This window comes from Rhinatrema bivittatum, chromosome 4 (assembly GCF_901001135.1).
Source record: "Rhinatrema bivittatum chromosome 4, aRhiBiv1.1, whole genome shotgun sequence".
In the NCBI taxonomy this organism is placed as follows: Eukaryota; Metazoa; Chordata; class Amphibia; order Gymnophiona; family Rhinatrematidae; genus Rhinatrema; species Rhinatrema bivittatum.
The window spans coordinates 374,418,665-374,439,731 of NC_042618.1; the positions used below are offsets into that span (position 1 = coordinate 374,418,665).

The following is a 21,067-nucleotide window of genomic DNA, read 5'->3' on the forward strand; positions in this document are numbered from 1 at the left end:
TAGCAGCATAACAAAATACCATTACAGATTAGCACAGTAGTAAAGACTTAAATCCATGGGCCCCTTTCTAAAAAAGTGATTTTCCCTTCCTGTAGGAATTATTTTATTTTAAATATAGCTTTATAAATTACCGACAAGTGCAAAATTGCTTGCAATCTTCACTTTGTAGCTAAACAGAAATCTGAAATATGCAACCTGAAAACTTGGAGGGGGAGGGGGCATGGGGCTTTTTTTTTTTTTTTTTTTTAAAGTATTCCACATCTTCAGCAGGATATCACTAAAATTTAGAGGGCCATTTAAAAAGCTTTATAAAGGCCTCTAAAAGAGGAGATCATAATAAAAAGTTCCATTTTCTCTTTACACTGGAAGCTTGAAGTGTGACTTTTTTAAATTCTAAAAACCACTAATTGACTCCTTGCACAATGGTATGCACTCATGTGAAAATAACATGGATAAAAACAGAAAGCACTATTGGGAAATGAAGCATGCTATGAGACTGGGAGGGAGACTAGGGATTTTTTTTTTTTATACTGTGCCAGTCTTCAGAATTTTTACATTTAAAAGTAAAGTACATCAAGCAAATGTTACATCAAGTTGGCTGCCGTTCCAAAATGGTTTTCATTCTATGCAATACTTTTTGCATTTCTTTTAATATTTTAAAGTATACCACATCTTTGTTACATTTAGAACAAAAGCAAAGTGTTTTTTTGTACTTGTGGATGTGATCAGTTTACAAAAAGATAACTAAAGATTACTCTTCTTTTCCGCTGGCTTAGATAACTTGAAATCACAGGGCTAGAGGACTATCTGTAGTAGTTTTCACTGCATGCCCATCTTTTCCCATTGAACAATATGGTACATTGATTTGACTCTTGCTTACCATCAAATTTCAGAGGCCTTTAAAATCTGGAAGCTATGCATTATTTTGGTGTGTGCAACACAGATGATAACTGCAAACTAAAGTGTTGCTCCCTTCATGCTTCAAACAAAAATAAAAAGGCAAAAATAAAAGGATAGACTTGTCCAAGTAACACTAAAAAACAAAATTTTAAATAAATTAAAAAAAAGTGAATTCTTGTGCAACTCAACACATATGTCAATGTCATTAAAACAAATGGCTTGCTGGTGATGCTTCACAGTGAAGTCTGGGGTACTTTTGCAAACACTGCTGGCTGGTGCTTCTCTGGATCAATTGTAATATTTCTTGCCAAACTGAAATTCAAGACTTGCAGAATGATTCGGGATGCTTTTTGTTTTTGAACAGTAGGGCTTTGCTTTTTTTCAGGCATATTTTTTTTTCAAAAAAAAAATTCTATCAATTCCACTTATAGCTGAATGTTGTCAACATTCTTGGTCAGAACTTGCATGTAGACTTCATGAACAGTCCTCAGAAAGCTGGAATCATTCTGGAGGAAGAAAAACGGAAGAGGCAACACATTCATTAACTGAACCATCGGAAATAAGTATTGGCCTGCATTCTACTCTATCTCACTTGATGAATTTTGGTTAATCCAAGTGGCTCCCCTTTAGACCTATGCCTGCAAAGTCTGTTAGATTAGCTATGGATGGTTTAACTCCTATTCAAGCTATTATAAAAACTTCCATTAGTGTATTTTTTTCCTGCTAAAATAACGAGGCAGTCTTGAGACTTGTACTTAAGAAATGTAATTAGATCCTATGGAGGTAAAAAGCTTTACATTTATCTCTAACCTCGCCAACTTGGGCAGTTAGTCCTCAACTGGGGCAGTTCCTTACAGATGATCTTTTAGATCCAGGTCAGTTGGGTTTTCAGCCCAAACACAGCACAAAGACTGCTTTGATTTCCCTACTGGACAAATTCTAAAATCTGAATATAGACTTTGATATGTTATTTGTTGTTCTCAAGCTTAGTTCAGCATCTGATATAGTGGATTATGCTATCTTGTTATCTCCAAAGTGTCTCAGTTGTTCTCAGGGAAGACCAGCCAAAGAAGCAGGGGCCCAAATCCTTGTAGGAATCAAGAAGCCACCCAAAGCCTTCCCAGTCCATGCTGTCATATTAGAGAGGATAAGGGCTGTATGGGACCACTTTTAGCCACCACTGACATGCAAGATAGCAATGGAAACACTATCTGATACAGCAGCAGGAAAGAGAGTGGCCTGTTTTAGCTCCCAAAGGTAAATGCAGCAGTGGCAAAAAGGACCACAATTGTGGTAGAAGGGGGTTCAGCCCTCAAGGACCCACAGGATAGGAAGGTTGAGACCTTCCTTAAGAAATCCTTCGAATTAGCCAGCTTGTCACTCCAGGAGGCGATCAGCAGAGGGTACAAAGTGAGCGTGCAGATACATTGGATACAACAGGCCCCATGAAGTGCAGACCAATAGTGTGGAGATAGAGCATTTAGAATCAGCGGTGGCCATTGTAGCTCCAGTGGCCCCTCAAGCATACACATACCTACAGGACTTAGGCTCAATAATGGCAGCAATCAAAGTGGTTCCCTGGGCGAGGGTCCATATACACTCTTTACAACTGAACCTGAAAGTCACTGCAAAGCCAGGATTTCGTCAGAGCATTGCCAGTGACTGGGCATGCCAAAAAAAGTCTAGATGGTGTCTTGTGAAGGCCATTCTAGAGAAGGAAGCCAATCTGGAGCCCACTTGGTAGATTACAGATATTAGAAGACAGGCTGGGAGGCTCACTACAAGGGACAGATGGCACAAAGAAGGTGGTAACAGCTGGAGGAAGCATTCTAGATAAACCACCTGGAAACTCGGGCAAACAGGCTGGTGTTAGGAGGGAGAGCAAACATAATACTGTTAGACAGCAATGACTTATGTGAACATACAAGATGGGACAAGCAGCCTTCAAGTGGCAAGAGAAATAGAACAACTGATGATGTGGGCGGAACTACGGCTCCAGCAGCTCTAGGCAGCTCACACAGTAGGAGCAATCAACATACAATCAGACTTCCTGAGCTGACAGATACTAGACCCAGGAGAGTGGGAACTGGCTAAAGAAGCCTTCAATCAGAGAATGGACAAATGGAGGTGCCCCTAGGCGAATGGGGATCCAGGGGGATAGACGCACAGATACAAATTTGGCCCAGAAACATGCTGGTTAACGGTACTTTGGAGGATCGCAGTTCATTTGGGATCAGTTATAGTGGTAGCCCTAGACTGGGCTAGACTTCCATGATATTTGTACTTAGTCAGGCTCAAGGTAGGAAAATTGCTCAGATTCAGTTAGGAAAAGCACCTACTGCACCAAGGATCAGTGCAGTTTTGTCTTACAGCAAGGCTCTTGAGAGGAAGGGTCTCAGAAAAAAAGAGGATACTCAGGCTAGGTAATATCTTTCTTGCCTTCAGCAAGGTTGATATCTACCTCACTGACATACATTTGAATTTGTAAGATCTCTGAAGGCTGGTGTAAACGGAGGAAGGTACTGCCACGAAAAGCGCAGTTAGATGCTATTTTACAGTTTCCCCAAAATGGGCTGGACAAAGGATTAGCAGTGAATGCGCTAAATGTCCAGATAAGCAGCCACAGCAAGTAACGGGGACATGTTAGAAGGGCCCCCTTAGTGTCGTTTCCAGATGCGGTTCGCTTCTTGAAAGGAGCAAACTATGTTCATCCATCCATGAAGCCTCTGGTCCCACCTTGGGATGTAAACTTGTCCTGAGAGCTGTGGAAACCCACAATTTGAGCCCCTTAGGGGGTCTCAATAAAGAATATCACCATGAAGTAGTGCACTTGGTAACAGTATATTCAGTGAGGAGAAAGCAGAGTTGCTTATCTGTAACAGGTGATCTTCGAGGACAGCAAGATGTCAGTCCTCACACAGGAGTGAAATCATCTAATGAAGCCCAGTACGGAAAACTTATGTCAAAGTTTCTAGAATGCTGACAGTCTCTCTAAGCATGCTCATGCATGTATTATACCACGCATCCATGCGGGGTTCCCTCGGTCCTATTACATAGGATTCAAATAAAATAATAATACCCACAAAGTGGAAACCTAACTCCGTGGGGAGGCGGGCAGGTTTTGTGAGGACTGACATCCTGCTGTCCTTGGAGAACACATCTGTTGTTAGTACAATTTGGACAAGTATTTTGAAAGGATATCCCCTCGCTCCAGATTAGAAGTTTCCCACCATCAGGATAATGTTTCAGAGGGGCTGAGCGACTCAGATGCACTCCTGTAGATCCTGAGTGGCTTGTTGCCACTGGGACCTCAGGGTCAACTGGGCTTTTCGCATGTGTAAACATGCCAAACATGAACTGTTGCAGTCACGTGGCCCAGCAGCCTCAACATATACCACTCAAACATGCTGGCTCGCTTGAATCTCTGCCATGATAGTCATCAGATTGATGGCTCATTGCCAGGGCAGAAAGGTCTTGGTTTGAGCCTTGTCTAGCAGGGCTCTAATGAAATCCAATTGCAGTGACTAACTGAGATGGGACTTAGGATAGTTGACAACAAACCTTAGTGACTCCAGCACCCAGATGGTTAAGTGCATGGACCCTTCAACCCCTGCCCAAGAGATACTCTAGACCAGTCAATCGTCCAGACATGGGAAAACACGGACTCCCAGTCTGTGAAGGTGTGCCACCACCACGCCTAAGCATTTCATGAAGACATGTGGGGCTGATGCTAGCCCTAACAGCAGAACGCAATACTGGAAGTGCTGCTTTCCCACCAAGAATCAGAGATACTACCGGTAGCTGGGGAAGATCTCAATGTTAAATATATGTGTCCTTGAGATGGAAAAGGGGTACTGGCTATGCTCTAAGAAGGAGATCAAAGTGCCCAGGGAAACCATCTTGAATTTTTTCTTTTTGAAACTTATTCAAGGCAGGTAGGTCTAGGATGGGACAGTGTCGTCCTCTTTTCTTTGGAATCAGGACATATCGGGAGTAGAATCCCCACCATCTTTGCCCTGGTGCAACAGGATCGACCACTCTGGCCATTCACAAGGAGAGCAGTTCTGCTAAAAGAATTTCCTCATGTGCTACCAGGGACAATTTGGCAGGGTACTCAAAATGTTTAATCTGTACTCTCTTCTGACAAAAGTGAGCACCCTCTGCTCTGAGATTACATTGGGCCACTAGTTTGCGAAAATCATAGCCAGCCTCCGACCAGAAGATCTCTCGCAATGGGTATGGCAGACTTGGCTATGCTCCCTACGATCCAGTCAAAACCCTGTCCCCGGAGTTGACTGGGGCACTGGTTGGGGCTCTGGTGTCTTATGTTGCCTGGGATAGCTACAGGCCATTGCTGAGATGGCAGAGGTGATGGAGGATAGTATTTCAGGCAGATGAAGAACCTCTTGTGGGCAGACCTCTAGGACCTCCTAGATGAGGTCCTGAATGCCAGCGGAGAGCTGCTGGAATGTCGCATGCTGGTCCCGAATTGGGCCATCATGTCCTTCACCTTATTTCTGAAGATTCTCTCCTGTGCACGGCACATCAGTGAGTTGCTCTTGCACGAGATCTGATGCTCATAGCTAGGTGAGTCTATGGGTACCGATCCTTGCTGCAGAGATTCTTCATGCAGTCTCGAAAACATCGTAAGTCAACCTGACCCCATGTTTCCCACACTCCAGACTCTTGTTTACCAGCAACTGGAGAATGTCCTGCTGCTTTTGAGGCAGAGCTCAGCCACTTTCTGCACCTGTCCCATATTGTACTGGCCCACGAAGTGTTGGCAGGCCACTATGTGAGCGATAAGCATAGCATCCTGAAATACCTTTGTCCCAAGAGCATCTATTGCCCTCTGATCCTTCCTCGGGGGCATTGAAGAATGGGTCCAAGTGCGCTTGGCCTTCTTGACAGCAGATTCATCCACCACAGATTGGTGTGGCAGCTGATGCTTGTCGAATCCGAGGGCCTTCTGGATGAGATAGATTGTGTCCTTCTTCATATTAACGGGAGGCACTAAGAGGAGGTGCTCCCACATCCTCATCAGTAATTACAAAAGAATGTCATTCACTGGGATTGCTACGGCCTCCTTAGGAGGCTCCACATAATTGGAGAATATCCAGCATCTTGTGCTGGGTACCCTCTTCCGTCCACAACTGAAATGGGATGGCTTCTGCCATCAACAGGACAAAACCTGTGTAGGAGAGGTCTGTTGGGGGAGATTTCCTTCTGTCCTTGGGAAGAGACAGTTCTGAGGGGAGGCCCCTTGATGTAACGGAGTCTGAAACATTGGAAGAGTCATTCCCTCAGGGGCCCTAGTCCTCACTGTTGTAGACAGGGGACTGGGCCCAAGGTGCTCTGTCCCTGGCCAGCGGTATGGGAACTGGCTCAGATGACTGTGGTGGCCTGGACCTCGAGGCCGCCCCTATCGCTGGAGGAGCTTCTTCTCCCGAGGAACCAGGGACGACCACCGGATTTGGTTGGCAGGTGCCCCGATTTCCTACCGAGGTTCTACGCGGCTTCTGGGTATATACAGTAGTAACTGTGTCGGTAGCACTCTGATGAGCACGTGCAGGGATTCAAGCAGCAGCTCGAGGATGAACAGTGCTGGCCCCGGTGCCCTGATCCTGAGGCCTCGCATGGCCCTCTCCACAGGCAGCTGCATGCATCTCTTCAGCTCCTCCTCAAAGATAGCCGGATATCAAAGCTGGCTGGGATCCAGCTAAAAGTTGGTGCATCCCCGTTCTTGTAACCGTGCATCAATGGGTCAGATGCCGATGCTTCTTTGGCTGCCCTCGATGCTCTGATCCCCGGTACCAAGGCCAAATATGACGAACTCAATATCTTCAACCTGGAAGAGGTAGGCGATGGCCTTACTCTGGCATCCCTGGAAGCTGTCGATGCCGACGGAACAGATGGCCCCACTGAAGTCGATGGCTTGATGGCCATCAGTGCTGTTCCGCAGTACCTCAATACAGATGCCCCTGATGCCGATGGATTGGACTTGTCCGGACCGAAGAGTCATTCCATCTTATCCAGCCAGATCTTATGCCCTTTTGGTATCATCTTGGCACACTTGCTTCAACCTTGGATGTCATGCAATGCCCTCAAGCAGAGGACACATATATCATGGGGATCCATAATAGACTTGCACCGAGGCACTGCTTAAATGCTGACAAGGCCATCGTGAAAGAAAATGGACGCAATATCAAAATTGATGGTGGTGGCCTTAGAGTTCACCACTGCCCTGGGGGATGACTGCAAAATAAAAAAAACTTACCAAAACCACTGAAAACCCTAGCTAAGATGATAAAAACAGAACAGTGGGACCCCGTGTCGACCATGTGATCCCATTTCAGGAAAAAAAACCCAGTAAACAAGCCAAAACCTTCTGTAGAAGAAGTGGAGAGATTCAATTTTTATTTATTTATTTATTATTTTTATATACCGACATTCGATCTCAATTGAGATATCACACCGGTTTACATTCAGGTACTATAAGATTTCTCTATCCCCAGAGGGCTTACAATCTAAGTTTTTGTACCTGATTTCCTGAATTCACCACTAGACACGAGGCTCCATGGAAAAGAAGAGACTGAGGGGACCCTGTGTGGATGTGTGGTATAATGCATGTGTGAGCATGCTCAGAGAGTCTCAAAGTTCTAGAAACTTTGACATAAGTTTTCCGTGCTGGGCTCCATTGAATGATGTCACGCATGTGTGAGGATTGCCATCCTGATGGCCTCAAAGATTCTGAGTTACAGGCCTTGTCTTGCAGGGATCCCTACCTTTCCTTTTCAAGGAACAAAAAGTTACAGTTGGTCCAGTTCAATCCTTCTTACTGAAAATAGTATCTAAATTTCATTTGAATTAGGTTTCCTTGCCTGGTTTCAGGAAATCATAGAAACATAGAAATGACGGCAGAAGAAGACCAAACGGCCCATCCAGTCTGCCCAGCAAACTACGCACTTTATCCATTTTTTTATTTCCCTTTTTCTCTCTCCCACCTGTTACTATTGGCTTCCAGTACCCTCCAGCCCTAATTCCCCTCCACCCCACCACAATTCCCCTCCACCCCATCACCAATGTAGAGAGCAGCGCCGTATCTGCATCCAAGTGAACATCCAGCTCAATTAGGGGTAGCAACCGCTGTAACAAGCAGGCCACACCCCTGCCCCATACTCTTACCCACCCCTGTTTTGTTTTTTTCTTTGTTTTTGTTGTTTTGGTGTTTTTTTGGAGATGGCAGCACTCCATCCTTCCGCTCCGTGAAGGTGGAACTCCAACCACTGGCAACCCGCTCCGTGAATGCCTCTGTGGCTACTGCTGCTCCGTGCAGTGTTTTGCTGCCTCCTCTTTATTCACACCCTCTAGACTTGATGGATCCATAGTGTTTATCCCACGCCCCTTTGAAGTCCTTCACAGTTTTAGACTTCACCACTTCCTCCGGAAGGGCATTCCAGGCATCCACCACCCTTTCCGTGAAGAAATACTTCCTGACATTGGTTCTTAGTCTTCCTCCCTGGAGCCTCAGCTCGTGTCCTCTGGTTCTGCTGATTTTTTTCTGATGGAAAAGGTTTGTCGTTGTCTTTGGCTCATTAAAGTTTTTCAAGTATCTGAAAGTTTGAATCATATCACCCCTGCTCCTCCTTTCCTCCAGGGAGGGCTGGAATTAGGGCTGGAGGGAAATACAGCCCAGGAAGAGAAGAGCAGATTGTCAGGGCCAGAAGAAGGAGCTCAGGTTCCTGGATGTACAAAAAAGCTCTTTTGATATATTTGGAAACCACAAATAACTTCCAGAAATCCTGTCTGCTCCTGCTCCTCTCAGCTGTCTCTGCACTAACATGTCCTTTAGCCATAGGAGGACTGTCACTCACTCCTGCAGCCCACACAACAATACAGCCCTTAGCCATTACTCTCGCCCCTCCCCCCCATTGAGACCAACGGGTGTCACTGGCTCACGTGACCTCTACTCCAGACTCAGGCCCATGTCTCCCTGGCTTCAACCAGACCCTTTCTCCAACATCTAGCTAACCTGCCAATACAGCAAGGTCTCTTCGTCCTGACCTGGGCTCGCTCTCTCTCTCTCCACTTCTAGGCCCAGCTCTAACCATCTCCCTGGACCTCAGACCTCCATCCAGGGCCCCCACAAAGCCACCCCAGGACACAGATGTCTATTTATTTCATTTTGGATGTTCCCTATTTACATTTCTATGAGGGCTCACGCAGCATCCTGATCAGAGCACAGATTAGTGGCGCCAACAGAGATATTCATGGCAGCTACATGGTTTCCCTATACTCATTTACGAAGCATTATAGGTTAAATCTTCAGGAAAGGAAGGACAGTATTTGCAGTGGAAGTCCTGGAAGCAGTTTTAGGTTACTCCCTACCAGGATAGGTCTGGACTGGTCTGGCAGGACCTTGAGGAAAATGTACTTAGATTCTTATCTGCTAATTGTTTTTCCTTGAATCCTGACAGAGAAGATATTGACAGTTTAAAATATATATAATAAAGAGCTTTTTTCAAGAGGAGTTGTAGATACAAAATAGCTATTCATGTTAGCAGTTAGGTAGATAATAAACAGGGATGGGAGGTGGAGAGGGTTGGGGGGTTAAGGGTACAAAAGAGTGTAACCCAACAAGTTGAATGTTGTAAAGACACTGCTTTATTATGTTGTATTTCTGAGAAGTTTGGTAACACCAATAAAAATTTAAATATCAAAAAGTTAGGTAATAAACAATGTTAAAAAAATTATGAGAAAAGAATTAGAATCAAAGAGATGGCCTTTTCCTAGGAGGGAAATACACCCCAGGAAGAGAAGAGCAGAGATTATGCTCAATCCCTTACCACTTTTTTTTATTCTGATATTCTGTTGATTTATCTTCTATTGAGTTCCAGGATAGCCTTCTTCATCAGATTGGACAACAGACTACTGAAGCCTTCCCTACTGTGCCAGGCTACATAGAGGATGTCAGAAAGCAGCTTGCCCTCTGCCTCTATCTGCTGGTAGAGGGAACAAATTCTACTAGTCTGGAATAATCTCAGTACTCAAGGAAAGGCAATTAGTAGGTAAGAATCTAAATGCACCATTTATTCATTTTGCTTTTTAAGGTGAATCATCTTTCTATGAGGCTATATGTCGGAACATATGCTAATTATCCCCCTTTATTACTCATACATTCAAGCTGCTGTGATCTTTTCATTTCTTAACCTATATTTTGAAAAATATTTTGCCATAGACACTAAAAGTAAAGCTCTAGGTGATTGCACTAATAGTCCAATACATAGATGGCTATAAAACATACTCGCCTTTTCTGGAGATCTGATGAGGACTGAAATAAACTACAACTCCACCACATAAAGGATCAGATGTAAGTTTTGGGCAAAAGTCAGTTTGCTTGCACAAATTATAACACAGTCCAGCTTCTGCCCTGGAATTTAATATCTTGCAATTTCAGCAAAGGAAAAAAAATTACCCCCAAAAAACGAGTAAGCAAACCTCTGTAAAATGCACTGTGGGGGGAATGAACCAGGGAAGCGTTCCATGGTGCTTTCCTTTCCACCAAGAAAATAAATCTAAAATGTATTATAGGAAATAGGTATAACAAAAATTGAATGTTCTGCAAACATTCTTCACTAAAAAATAAAGGTTCTGTAAAACTGCACCTGCTGAGATGCCAGATTACTCCACAATTTCCAACTTTTTTGCAATTTTCTTCAATTTTCTCTGGTGTTATTTTGCTTCTCTTGGCTATACTTTTAAGTTTCAGACTGTTGCTAGACAATAAAGGAGATTTAGACTATTATCAGATGTGACCAGGTAAGGCAGAAGATTGCCATTCTACGCAATAAAACTTAGAAGATTTAAATTGCGTAAAAGCGACTGAACGCTGGGAGTCTGAGACATGAGTAGCACTGCCTGGCATTCATATCTACATTATCGGTTATACCCTTTTCCCATCTCTGTGGCATTGCTTGTATTACAGTTTTCACAGATGATTATATTCATAAAGTCAGCTAGCTCCCTCGCTAATTCAGAATTAATTGCTACAACATCTGATTTGCAACATCAGGAAGACAAAGTGATTCTGATTTCAGAGTTCTTTTAAGTTAGAAACATTTGTGATCATCAAACTACTGTCTGGTACTGCATGGGGAATTCTAGAGGCATTTACCCTGTGTAGTAATTTAGGTCAAGGTCAACCTGGCCCAGATATAGAGGACGTATTACCCAGACCATCACAATGCTTTCTACACAAAAGACACTTAAATCCTTGGGCAAAAGATACACTATAATATTATTGTAAAAGCAAACTATTTTCTGTTTTTTTTGTACTTCTTTTGCCCAAAATTTTAATCTGGATCAAAGATTTCATTAAAACACTCCCCCTCTCCACTTACCAAATGCATCAATGAGCCTTATTCAAAGAAAAGGGGTATATCTTAGGAGTGAACAAACTTTTGGGCATTGAGGGCCACATTGGGGGCATGCCAATGAAGGTCCCCCTTCCACCAAAGTCTGCAGCTGGGGGGCTATCCCACCTAAAGTCCCTGAGTTTGAAGAGCAGGGGAGGGACATAGCAACATCATTTCTAGTTCTACAATATCACTTCCAGCTAGAAGAGAAATGCTGCCTTAGGCAGGAACCCAAGTCGCCTCTGTGGGTTGAACTGAAACCTCCCGTGGGCCAAAGTTTGCCCACCTTTGATTTATTTAAAGTTATTTATATCCTGAGATGCTAGCACTGAGACTGGGAGGTGAGCTGGGCGAAACGTCAATGCTGTTAACCCTTCCTCCTACCTCCCGAGAGCCCGTGACATCAACTGGGGCCAACAGAAAAACGGCGTGCCTTCAGTGTGCCACTGCCAGTGCACCCCATAGAAAAATTGTTTGCTGCTCATTGTTCATCTTAATGGGAAAGAAAAGGAAGGGTGAAACACCAGTTTATATTTTGTCATCTAGCAGTTCAATGGATCGCCATGTTATTCGACCATCTACACCAGCTTTTTTGTACAATGGATGTGGAGGGTTCATCTTCTGGAGCATCCCTAAGCCTTCTCTTCAATTTACCACCTATGCATCCTCAGGTATTAAAGGGCTGACTCCAATCCCTTGTGAGCGGAGGGTGACCTGTCAGTTGTCATTTGTACACCAAAGGAGGATACCTTGGATGTTCATTTGGAGTTACTGGAAAAGCTGGATATGAGATCTCAACCAGACAATATTATTTCTAATCATCTGGAGAAAGAGTGAGGAGCTGAGTCCCTCGAAAGGGGAAATCATTCCACAAATGAAGATACTAGTGTTAATGTATCTAATGAGAAGGCATCTTCTGAGCTGGGACCTTCTCCTATGGGAGTGGTACTGCCTCACCTCGGTGGGAAAATTAATGGAGATACTGCTAAAAGAAAGGATACTAAACTATCTATAATCCAGTAAGTTTCTGGACTCGAGGCGGCATGGATTCACCAGAGGAAGGTCCTGTCAGACATATTGGATTGATTTTTTTGATTCGGTGAATAGAGAATTGGATCGAGGAAGAGCACTTGATATCATCTACTTGGATTTCAGCAAAGCTTTTGATACCGTCCCACATAGGAGGCTTGTGAACAAAATGAGAAACTTTGGAGTGAGCGCCAAGGTGTGGCCTGGATTACAAACTGGTTGACTGATAGGAGACAGCATGTAATGGTAAATGGAACCTACTCTGAGGTGAAAGCCATGTTAAGTGGAGTGCCACAGGGATCAGTTTTGGGACCAGTTCTGTTCAATATCTTTGTGAGCGACAATGCGGAAGGGATAGAAGGTAAAGCTCGTCTATTTGCGGATGATACCAAGATCTGCAGAGTGGACACGCCTGAAGGAGTAAATAGAATGAAAAGTGATTTACGAAAGGTTAAGGGGTGATCGAAGATTTGGCAGCTGGGATTCAATGCCATGAAGTGCCGAGTCATGCATCTGGGATGTAGTAATCCAAAAGAGCTGTATATGATGGGGGGGGGGGGGGGGGCTGATGTGCACAGACCAAGAGCAAGATCTTGGGATGATAGTGTCTGGCAAATGTGACAAGGCAATAGCTAAAGCCAGAAGAATGCGGGACTGCACAGAAAGAGGAATAACCAGTAAGAAAATGGAGGTGATGATGCCCTTGTACAGGTCCTTGGTAGGCCTCAGTTCTGGAGCCTTTACCTCAAAAAGGATAGAGACCAGGATGGAGGTGGTCTGGAGAATGTGACCAAAATGGTGTGGGGTCTATATTGGAAAACCTATGAGGAGAGACTGAAGGATCTGAATATTTATACCCTGGAAAAGAAGAGGTGCAGAGGTGATATGATACAGACCTTCAGATACCTAAATTATATTATATTATATATTTCGGATTATGTTTATATACTGTACTATTGTATATAATTAACCTCCTCTTTCTCTCTCTATTTTTCCTCCTCCCAGTTTACAACCCCTGTTAATTGTAACTGCATCTCTTCATCACGTTTAGTTATGTTCTTGGTTTGTTCTTCACACCCCTGTTTCATGTAAACCGGCATGATGTGAACGCTTTCATGAATGCCGGTATAGAAAAACCTTAAATAAAAAAAATAAAATAAAATAAAATAAATGGTTTTAATGATGTACAAACTTCAAACATTTTCTGTTGGAAAGAAACTGATAGAACTAGGGATCACAAAATGAAACTTCAGGGAGGATGTCTCGGAACCAACGTGAGAAAATATTTCTTCACAGAGCAGGTGATGGATGCCTAGAATGCCCTTCCAGAGGAGGTGGTGAAAACCAAAACAGTGAAAGAATTCAAAAGGGTATGGGATAAATACTGTAGATCCCTGAAGGCTAAAGGATGGAAATGAAGAAAAGAGCGCATGGGAGTAACTTGCTGGTGCAGTGGTTACTACCCTAAACCAATAAGCCTGATACTTTTGATGCAACTCAAACATTGCTCTCTGCTTCAACAGCAGGGGGGAAAGGAGAATTGGATTCATACAGCAACCAATGAGGGCCCCAACTGTTATGGTCTGGGGAAACATAAGTATGGGGGTAACTAAACCAATAAGCCTGATACTTTGATGCAACTCAAACATTACTCTCTGCTTCAACAGCAAGGTGTTACAGAGAACCGGATTCAAACAGCAACCAACGAGGGCCCTGACTTTTACAGTGTGGGAAACTGAAAAGCATGGGGTAACCTACTCGGTGCAGCAGATACTACCATACGCTTACTGGCAGACTGGATGGACCATTTAGTCTTTTTCTGCCATCATTTCTATGTTTCTATAATGTCTTTCGTCATTCTTCCAACTGATTTTCAATTGGAAATGTTAGATCCAAATAATATATCTCTAGTGGATATTTAGAAGATTATCTCGAGGACAGATAAAACATTGTCTCAGTTAACCGTACAAATGGTTAAGATCACTGAAGACACTAAACAAAAGTTTCTTGCATATGACTCATTTGGGTCGAATTGATAAAGAATTGAGTGAACTAAAATCTCAGATAATTGCTGATCAAGCTTTGAAATAGGTATATGTTATGGATAGTACAGTTATTTATAACCACCTTGAGAACACTGGAAATACTCAGAGGGGTAAAAATCTTAGACTGGATTACTATCCCCATATGAGATTTTTAAAAAAATCTTTGTGATATTTTGGGATATGTAAATAAGATTCTATTATTATCTAACATCTATTATCTTCCAAGAAATAAGAGGATTGTGAATGAAAAAGAAGGCGCTTTAAGATCATCAATCTCATAATGAAACTAATATCTCCACTTTCCTTGAATTCTCTTTGGAAATTATTCCTTTGAAAGCTACTTTATTGGTTTTCTTCTGTTCAGAGAGCAAGAGAGATGTTTTTCCTCAAGTACTTTAATAAGCAATTTCAATTCTGTGGTCAGAAAATACAAATATTTCCTGATATTTCTGTTGCTACTCAGTTAAGATGACAGTTTCTTGTGTTTAAGGAAAGATTATTATCTATAGGTGCTACATTTTCCCTCGAATTTCCTTGTAAATGTTTAATTTCAAATCAAAAAAATTGTTTTTTCTGATCCTGCACACCGAGGTTTTTCTGAATGATAAAACAAGTGGTTAACTTAAGTCTGTACTTGAAGTCTATCCTATTTAATTATTTACCCTCCTCCCAGTTTCTAATTCCCTGTTAAAATGTAATTTCCATACTTTACCAGTTTTGATGTAAACCGGCATGATGTCCACAACTAATGCCGGTATATAAAAATGTTTAAATAAATAAATAAAGTACATAGGATACGGATACTGAAGACTATATATTGTCACCTTCCTTACCTCGTTTTCTGCTTTATTATTATTACTTATAATTTAGGCATCTCAGATAATGTGGACTAGAAATATTGTTTTGTTTTTTCCTTGTGAAATCATGACTACGTTAATTTGTAACATTGTTTATTCCTGTTTAGGGTTATTATGTTATCAGATTTAAAATTTAAGAAAGATTAAATTTAAAAAAATGTATATCCTGCATTTTCTCAAAATCCAAGGCAGATCATTCATAAAATCATAAATAAAATATAACATAACACACAAAAGTCTGGCCCCAGATGAAAAACACCTGATCCGTATCAAAGCTAATCATCTATTTATATCACTTGCAATTGCGTCCTTCTAATGATTACAATGCTTAATCTTCAAATGCCATTTTAAACAAAAAGGTTTTTAGTAGCTTCTGGATTATTTCAACAAAACTAAATGCTATTGATTATTGTCTATAGGATCCTCTGCACAAATAAACAATTCTTGCTAGTGATAAGGATATGTTGGCTTGAAAACTTTTGCAGATTTTGTTTAAACAAAGCAATGGTGTGGGTTTGCTCTCAAGACTGACAGTTCATCCTGCTAACAAAACCCGCTCCTTAACCCAAATCTCTTTCTCCGCATCAATGAATAATGCCACAATACTCTGCTTGCATATTCTGGGACATCCTGACAACCTTATAGGACAGGTGGCGGGGTCCCTTCATTCCCATCCATTTTATTTTCTCAAGGCTCGCTCAATATATAAAACAGGTGTAGATCAGCATTGTCAGTACCTTTATGAGATGTATTAATGTCTCCTGGAGCTGAGATCTACTGAGGGTAGAAGGCAGAAGAGTAGTCTGAATTTCTGTAGCTCCAGCCGTTGGAGAAGGTGAAGAGCTGGCTTTATTGTCCAGTTCAGTGGATTTAGGCGCCGAATGCTGGAAAACACTAGGCGACAAGAGGACGGAAGGAGCCACTGTAGTCACAGGTGTGACAAACTGAGCAGGTGCAATCTATACAAAGAAATGATGAGCAGGAAAGCATGAGAAAATATCAGCAAAAGTATAATATGGCTGCTATTAAACTACATTTTATAAATCTAAGGAAGAAGATAGAGGAACCACCTTTTCTAAAGCATTTGCAATAAAAAAAAAAAACTAACAAAGATCTGAAAAAAATGGCCAGTGGGCCTCCATGTCTCTTGTCCTCTCCTTTCATCCTTAGTTTTAGAAGACCACTGTTAAAAAAGCAATTGCTGCTGTTCCTCAGAGTGAGGAAGAGGGAGACCTATACACAATAATACAACAATTTCAGAATCTCTAATACAAGCTGCAATTTGAGAGATATTTGTACCTTAATAAATCCTCTGGATGAGTCTTTCTGCCTATAAGGTAGGCCTGAGTTAAAAGATGGTACACCAAGCTAAGTGAAGAATTTGTTTGATTTGGGACATCTATGTCTTTTGTAGAATTATTAATAGAAAGAGTGTGACAGAAGAATGCAAACACATGATCATCATTTAGCATGTAATAAACCAAACCTATGACTGGCAAAGTGAGACATCAGAAGTGTTATAGTAAATCATTCATAAAATACGTATATTTTGGGCCTACCTAGTGGTTCAGGCAAGTACTGTGTGCTGATATTACCTGGATTTGATTCCCAGGCCTGGCTAGGGCAGGGATGCTGTGGAGGCAGCACTCACATCCCTAAGAACATGCCATAATGGGTCAGACCAAGGGTCCATCAAGCCCAGCATCCTGTTTCCAACAGTGGCCAATCCAGGCCATAAGAACCTGGCAAGTACCCAAAAACTAAGTCTATTCCATGTTACTGCTGCTAGTAATAGCAGTGGCTGATTTCTAATTCAACTTAATTAATAGCAGGTAATGGACTTCTCCTTCCTGTTGGGAGGGAATCCCATTCACTGGTGCCACTAAGTGGCTGAAGGTAGGGTCAGAGTTAGCTGGGTTCTGGTGGAAGGGAAGTTTTGTGGCCCCTGGCCAAGGAACCATGAGAAGCTACATCTTAGCGCCAGAACCCAGCTCTGGTTCCAACTGACCTGGAAGCCAAAAAGGAGGTGGCGGTAGCAACTGAGGCGCCAAAAATACAACACACCCTAAATTTATTTCTCACAGGACAAGCAGGATGGTAGTCCTCACATGTGTGTGACATCACAGGATGGAGCCCAATCACGGAACACTTTTGTCAAAGTTTCTAGAACTTTGACTTGCACCTACTGGGCATACCCAGGATGGCACTAACCCTGCAACCAGCAGGGGTTCCCCTTCAGTCTTGTTTAAAACCTATAGTAAGTGCCAAAAAATAAAATAAGAAAACGTAACGAACCCAACACTGTGGGGTGGCGGGGCAGGTTTCGTGAGGACTAATATCCTGCTGTCCTGTGAGAACACCTGTTACATGTAAGCAACATTTGCTTTCTCACAGGACAAGCAGGATGGTAGTCCTCACATATGGTTGAGTACCGAGCTGAGGATGTCCGAGATATGCACCAAATGTACCCAAGACGTGCAACCAGCACAACAACAACATATAGCCGGAGAGATGACGGCAGCAGAGGTGGGAATTGGGTCTACCACGGAGGACTTTTTAACATTACGTATTCAGGCATTGGAGAATAATAATGGTGACGTGAATGTTATACTTAGAGAACCAACTGTATCTGTCCCGAATATGAAACTTAATATTCAAGAGAGGGGAGAGGACTTGGCAAGTGAAATAAATTTGATTTCGGAAGCTTGCCAAGAGCATGGGGAAATTACAGGCCTCACATTGCAGAAATTATCCAAGCCAAATGTAATTACATTAGAATCAATTTGGTGTGCTTTGGTTACTTTAGAAAATTCAATTTCCTCTTTAACTTTAGCAATAAATGCTTCTCAAAAAACGATTCAAACAATGGAACCAATGTTAAAATTACATGAAGTACAAATTAAAGAAATGTCAACACAAATAACAAAGGTCCAGGAAACACAGGAAAAGTTGATTCAATCAGATATTATTACTACCAGAAAAATTGAAAATGTTGAGAATAACATGAGATATGTAAATCTTAGAATATTAAATTTCCCCTCTATTAAACTAATTTCACCAAAAGAGCAATTTAAAAAAATATTTGAGGGATATACTTATGTTGTCTCCCGAAGCTATTCCCCCAATAGCTAGGATCTACTACACCTCCACATCAAGAAATCAGACTGATCCAGCAGTACCAGGTCTTAATCAGAATATTGGTTCTGATTTAACTACTTTTTTAGAAACATCTTTAGAGGAACAGGTGGATCATCAGGGAACACTATTGGTTTCTTTTGTTTTTCCTTCTGATAGAGACATAATTTTAAGATCCTTTTTTCGTAATAGAAATGATATATATTATGGACAAAAAGTGTGGGTATACCCACTCAATCTCGTAGAAAATTGTTCTTGGGAATGTATCAGGAGGCAAGATCTTTAGGAGCCCAAATAAATATTAGGTATTCATGCAAGTGCATGATGAAAATGAAAAATAATAGATTTTCTACGAACCCACACAATTAAGAAACTTTTTGGATAACTGTAAAGTTGAGACCAGTATAACCCAACCTGTTTAGAGGCATGATTGAAAATAGGCTGATATTCTTTCCTTATGGTTATTTTATTTTTCTTGTTTTACATTATGTTCCAGAATTTCCTGGATCTTTTCATTACTTTATGAAAATATTAACAGTAAAGTTGTATTTGGTCTATAGATTATTAGGAAGTTCATTTTTTCTTCCTTTTTTTGTTAATATTTACTGTAATTCACTTTCTGTATGTGAATAATATGAAAATTGAGAAATAAAGAATTACAAAAAAAATAATTTGATGTAACACAATACTTAAATCCATTCAAAATTGCTTTTAGTCTCATGGCTGAGGCAGACAGAGAGTTACATTGATGAGACCTTCAGAGACATCGTAGCCAAGTCCCAAATCCAGTCTGGCAGCCCCAGTGCTGCCTTGGATCAGGAAGGTCTCCCAGTTGGAGAACATCACCCTGGTGTAGCAGGAAGGATCCTGTAGCAAGGACCTGCTCTCCAGGTGATGTATTGTCCTCTCGCACTGAGGACAAGTCTTCCAGGGCTACTGCCCAGGAGGGAAGGGTTAGGCCGGCCATCATAGTTGGTGAATCAATTATTAGAACTGTAGATAGGGTGACTAGTGGACGTGAGGACTGCCTGGTTACTTGCCTGCCTGGTGCGAAGGTGGCAGACCTCACACATCTACATAGGATTATAGACAGTGCTGGGGAGGAGCCGGCTGTCGTGGTACATGTGGGCACCAATGACATAGGAAAATGTGGGAGAGAGGATCTGGAAGTCAAATTTAGGATTTTGGGTAGAAAGCTTAAATCCAGAACCTCCAGGGTAGCATTCTCTGAAATGCTTCCTGTTCCACATGCTGTTCCTGGTCCCCAGAGGCAGGCAGAGCTCTGGAGTTTCAATGTGTGGATGAGACGATGGTGCAGGGAAAAGGGATTCAGTTTTGTAAGGAACTGGGGAAACCTTTGGGGAAGGGGGAAGACTTTTCCAAAAGGATGGGCTCCACCTTAACCAGAGTGGAACCAAGCTGCTGGCACAAACCTTTGAAAAGGAGATGTTGTAGTTTAAAAGCTGCTCTAAGGGGGAAAGCCAACAGTCACTCAGCAGTGCATGGTTCGGAGGAATATATCCTTGAAGGATACTAATGAAACAGGAGAGTTAGGGCATCCCAACAGAGAAGTTCCAATAAAATAAAAATGTAGTCCATGTGCCTATATGTAAAAAAAATCACCTGAGCGAAAGATTTCCAAATTATCCCTTTTAACTGAAAAGCAGGTTGTTAATACAAACAAAAAACACACTTTGAAATGTCTGCATGCCAATGCCAGAAGTCTAAGAAGTAAAATGGGAGAGTTAGAGTGTATAGCAGTAAATGATGAGATTGACATAACTGGCATCACAGAGACCTAGTGGAAGAAGGATAACCAATGGGACAGTGCTATATTAGGGTACAAATTATATCTTAATGACAGGGAGGATCAACTTGGTCGGGGTGTGGCACTTTATCCTGTTGGACTCTGTACCCTCCCGGACATAAAGATCATACAAGAGACTAAATGCTCAGTAGAATCTATATGGGTAGAAATCCCATGTGTTTTGGGTAAGAGTATAGTGATAGGAGTATTCTACCATCCACCTGGACAAAATGGTTAGACAGATGATGAAATGCTAAGAGAAATCAGGGAAGCTAACCAATTTGGCAGTGCAGTAATAATGGGAGATTTCAATTACTCCAATATTGACTGGGTAAATGTAACATCAGGACATGCTAGAGACAAAGTTCCTGCATGTAATTAAATGACTGCTTTATGGAACAATTGGTTCAGGAACCAATGAGAGGGGGAGCTATTTTAGATTTAATTCTTAGTGGATTGCAGGATTTGGTGAGAGAGGTCATAACATGATCAAATTTAAACTAATAACTGGAAGGGGGACAATAAGTAATCTTAAGCTCTAACACCATTTTTAAAAGGGAAACTTTGATAAAATGAGGAAAATAGCAAAAAACTGAAAGGTGCAGCTGCAAAGGTTAAAAGTGTTCAACAGGCATGGACATTGTTTAAAAATACAATCCTAGACACGCAGTCCAGATGTATTCCACGCATTAAGAAAGGTGGAAAGAAGGGAAAACGATTACTGGCATGGTTAAAAGGTGAGGTGAAAGAGGCTATTTGGCCGTAGAGGTAAAAACTCATAATATATCTGAAGCAAGAAACCTGTGAGAGAATCGGTTGGACAGTTAGATGACCGAGGGGTTAAAGGGGCTCCTAAGGAAGATAAGGCCGTTGCAGAAA

General features: G+C 42.0%; 1 protein-coding gene across 2 annotated transcripts in view; it reads right to left on the reverse strand.

Annotated features, from left to right (window-relative positions):
• Positions 1 to 227: 227 nt before the first annotated feature.
• The window catches only part of DCP1A (decapping mRNA 1A), a 163,672-nt gene continuing 142,832 nt past the window's right edge, over positions 228 to 21,067 (reverse strand). For both annotated transcript variants that reach the window (XM_029600874.1, XM_029600873.1), the window contains exons 9-10: positions 15,984 to 16,205; positions 228 to 1,406 (exon numbers count right to left, since the gene is read on the reverse strand). In XM_029600874.1, coding sequence (XP_029456734.1) covers positions 1,326 to 1,406; positions 15,984 to 16,205 — 303 coding nt within the window. In that variant the 3' untranslated portion in view covers positions 228 to 1,325. The remainder of the gene's footprint in view (positions 1,407 to 15,983; positions 16,206 to 21,067) is intronic.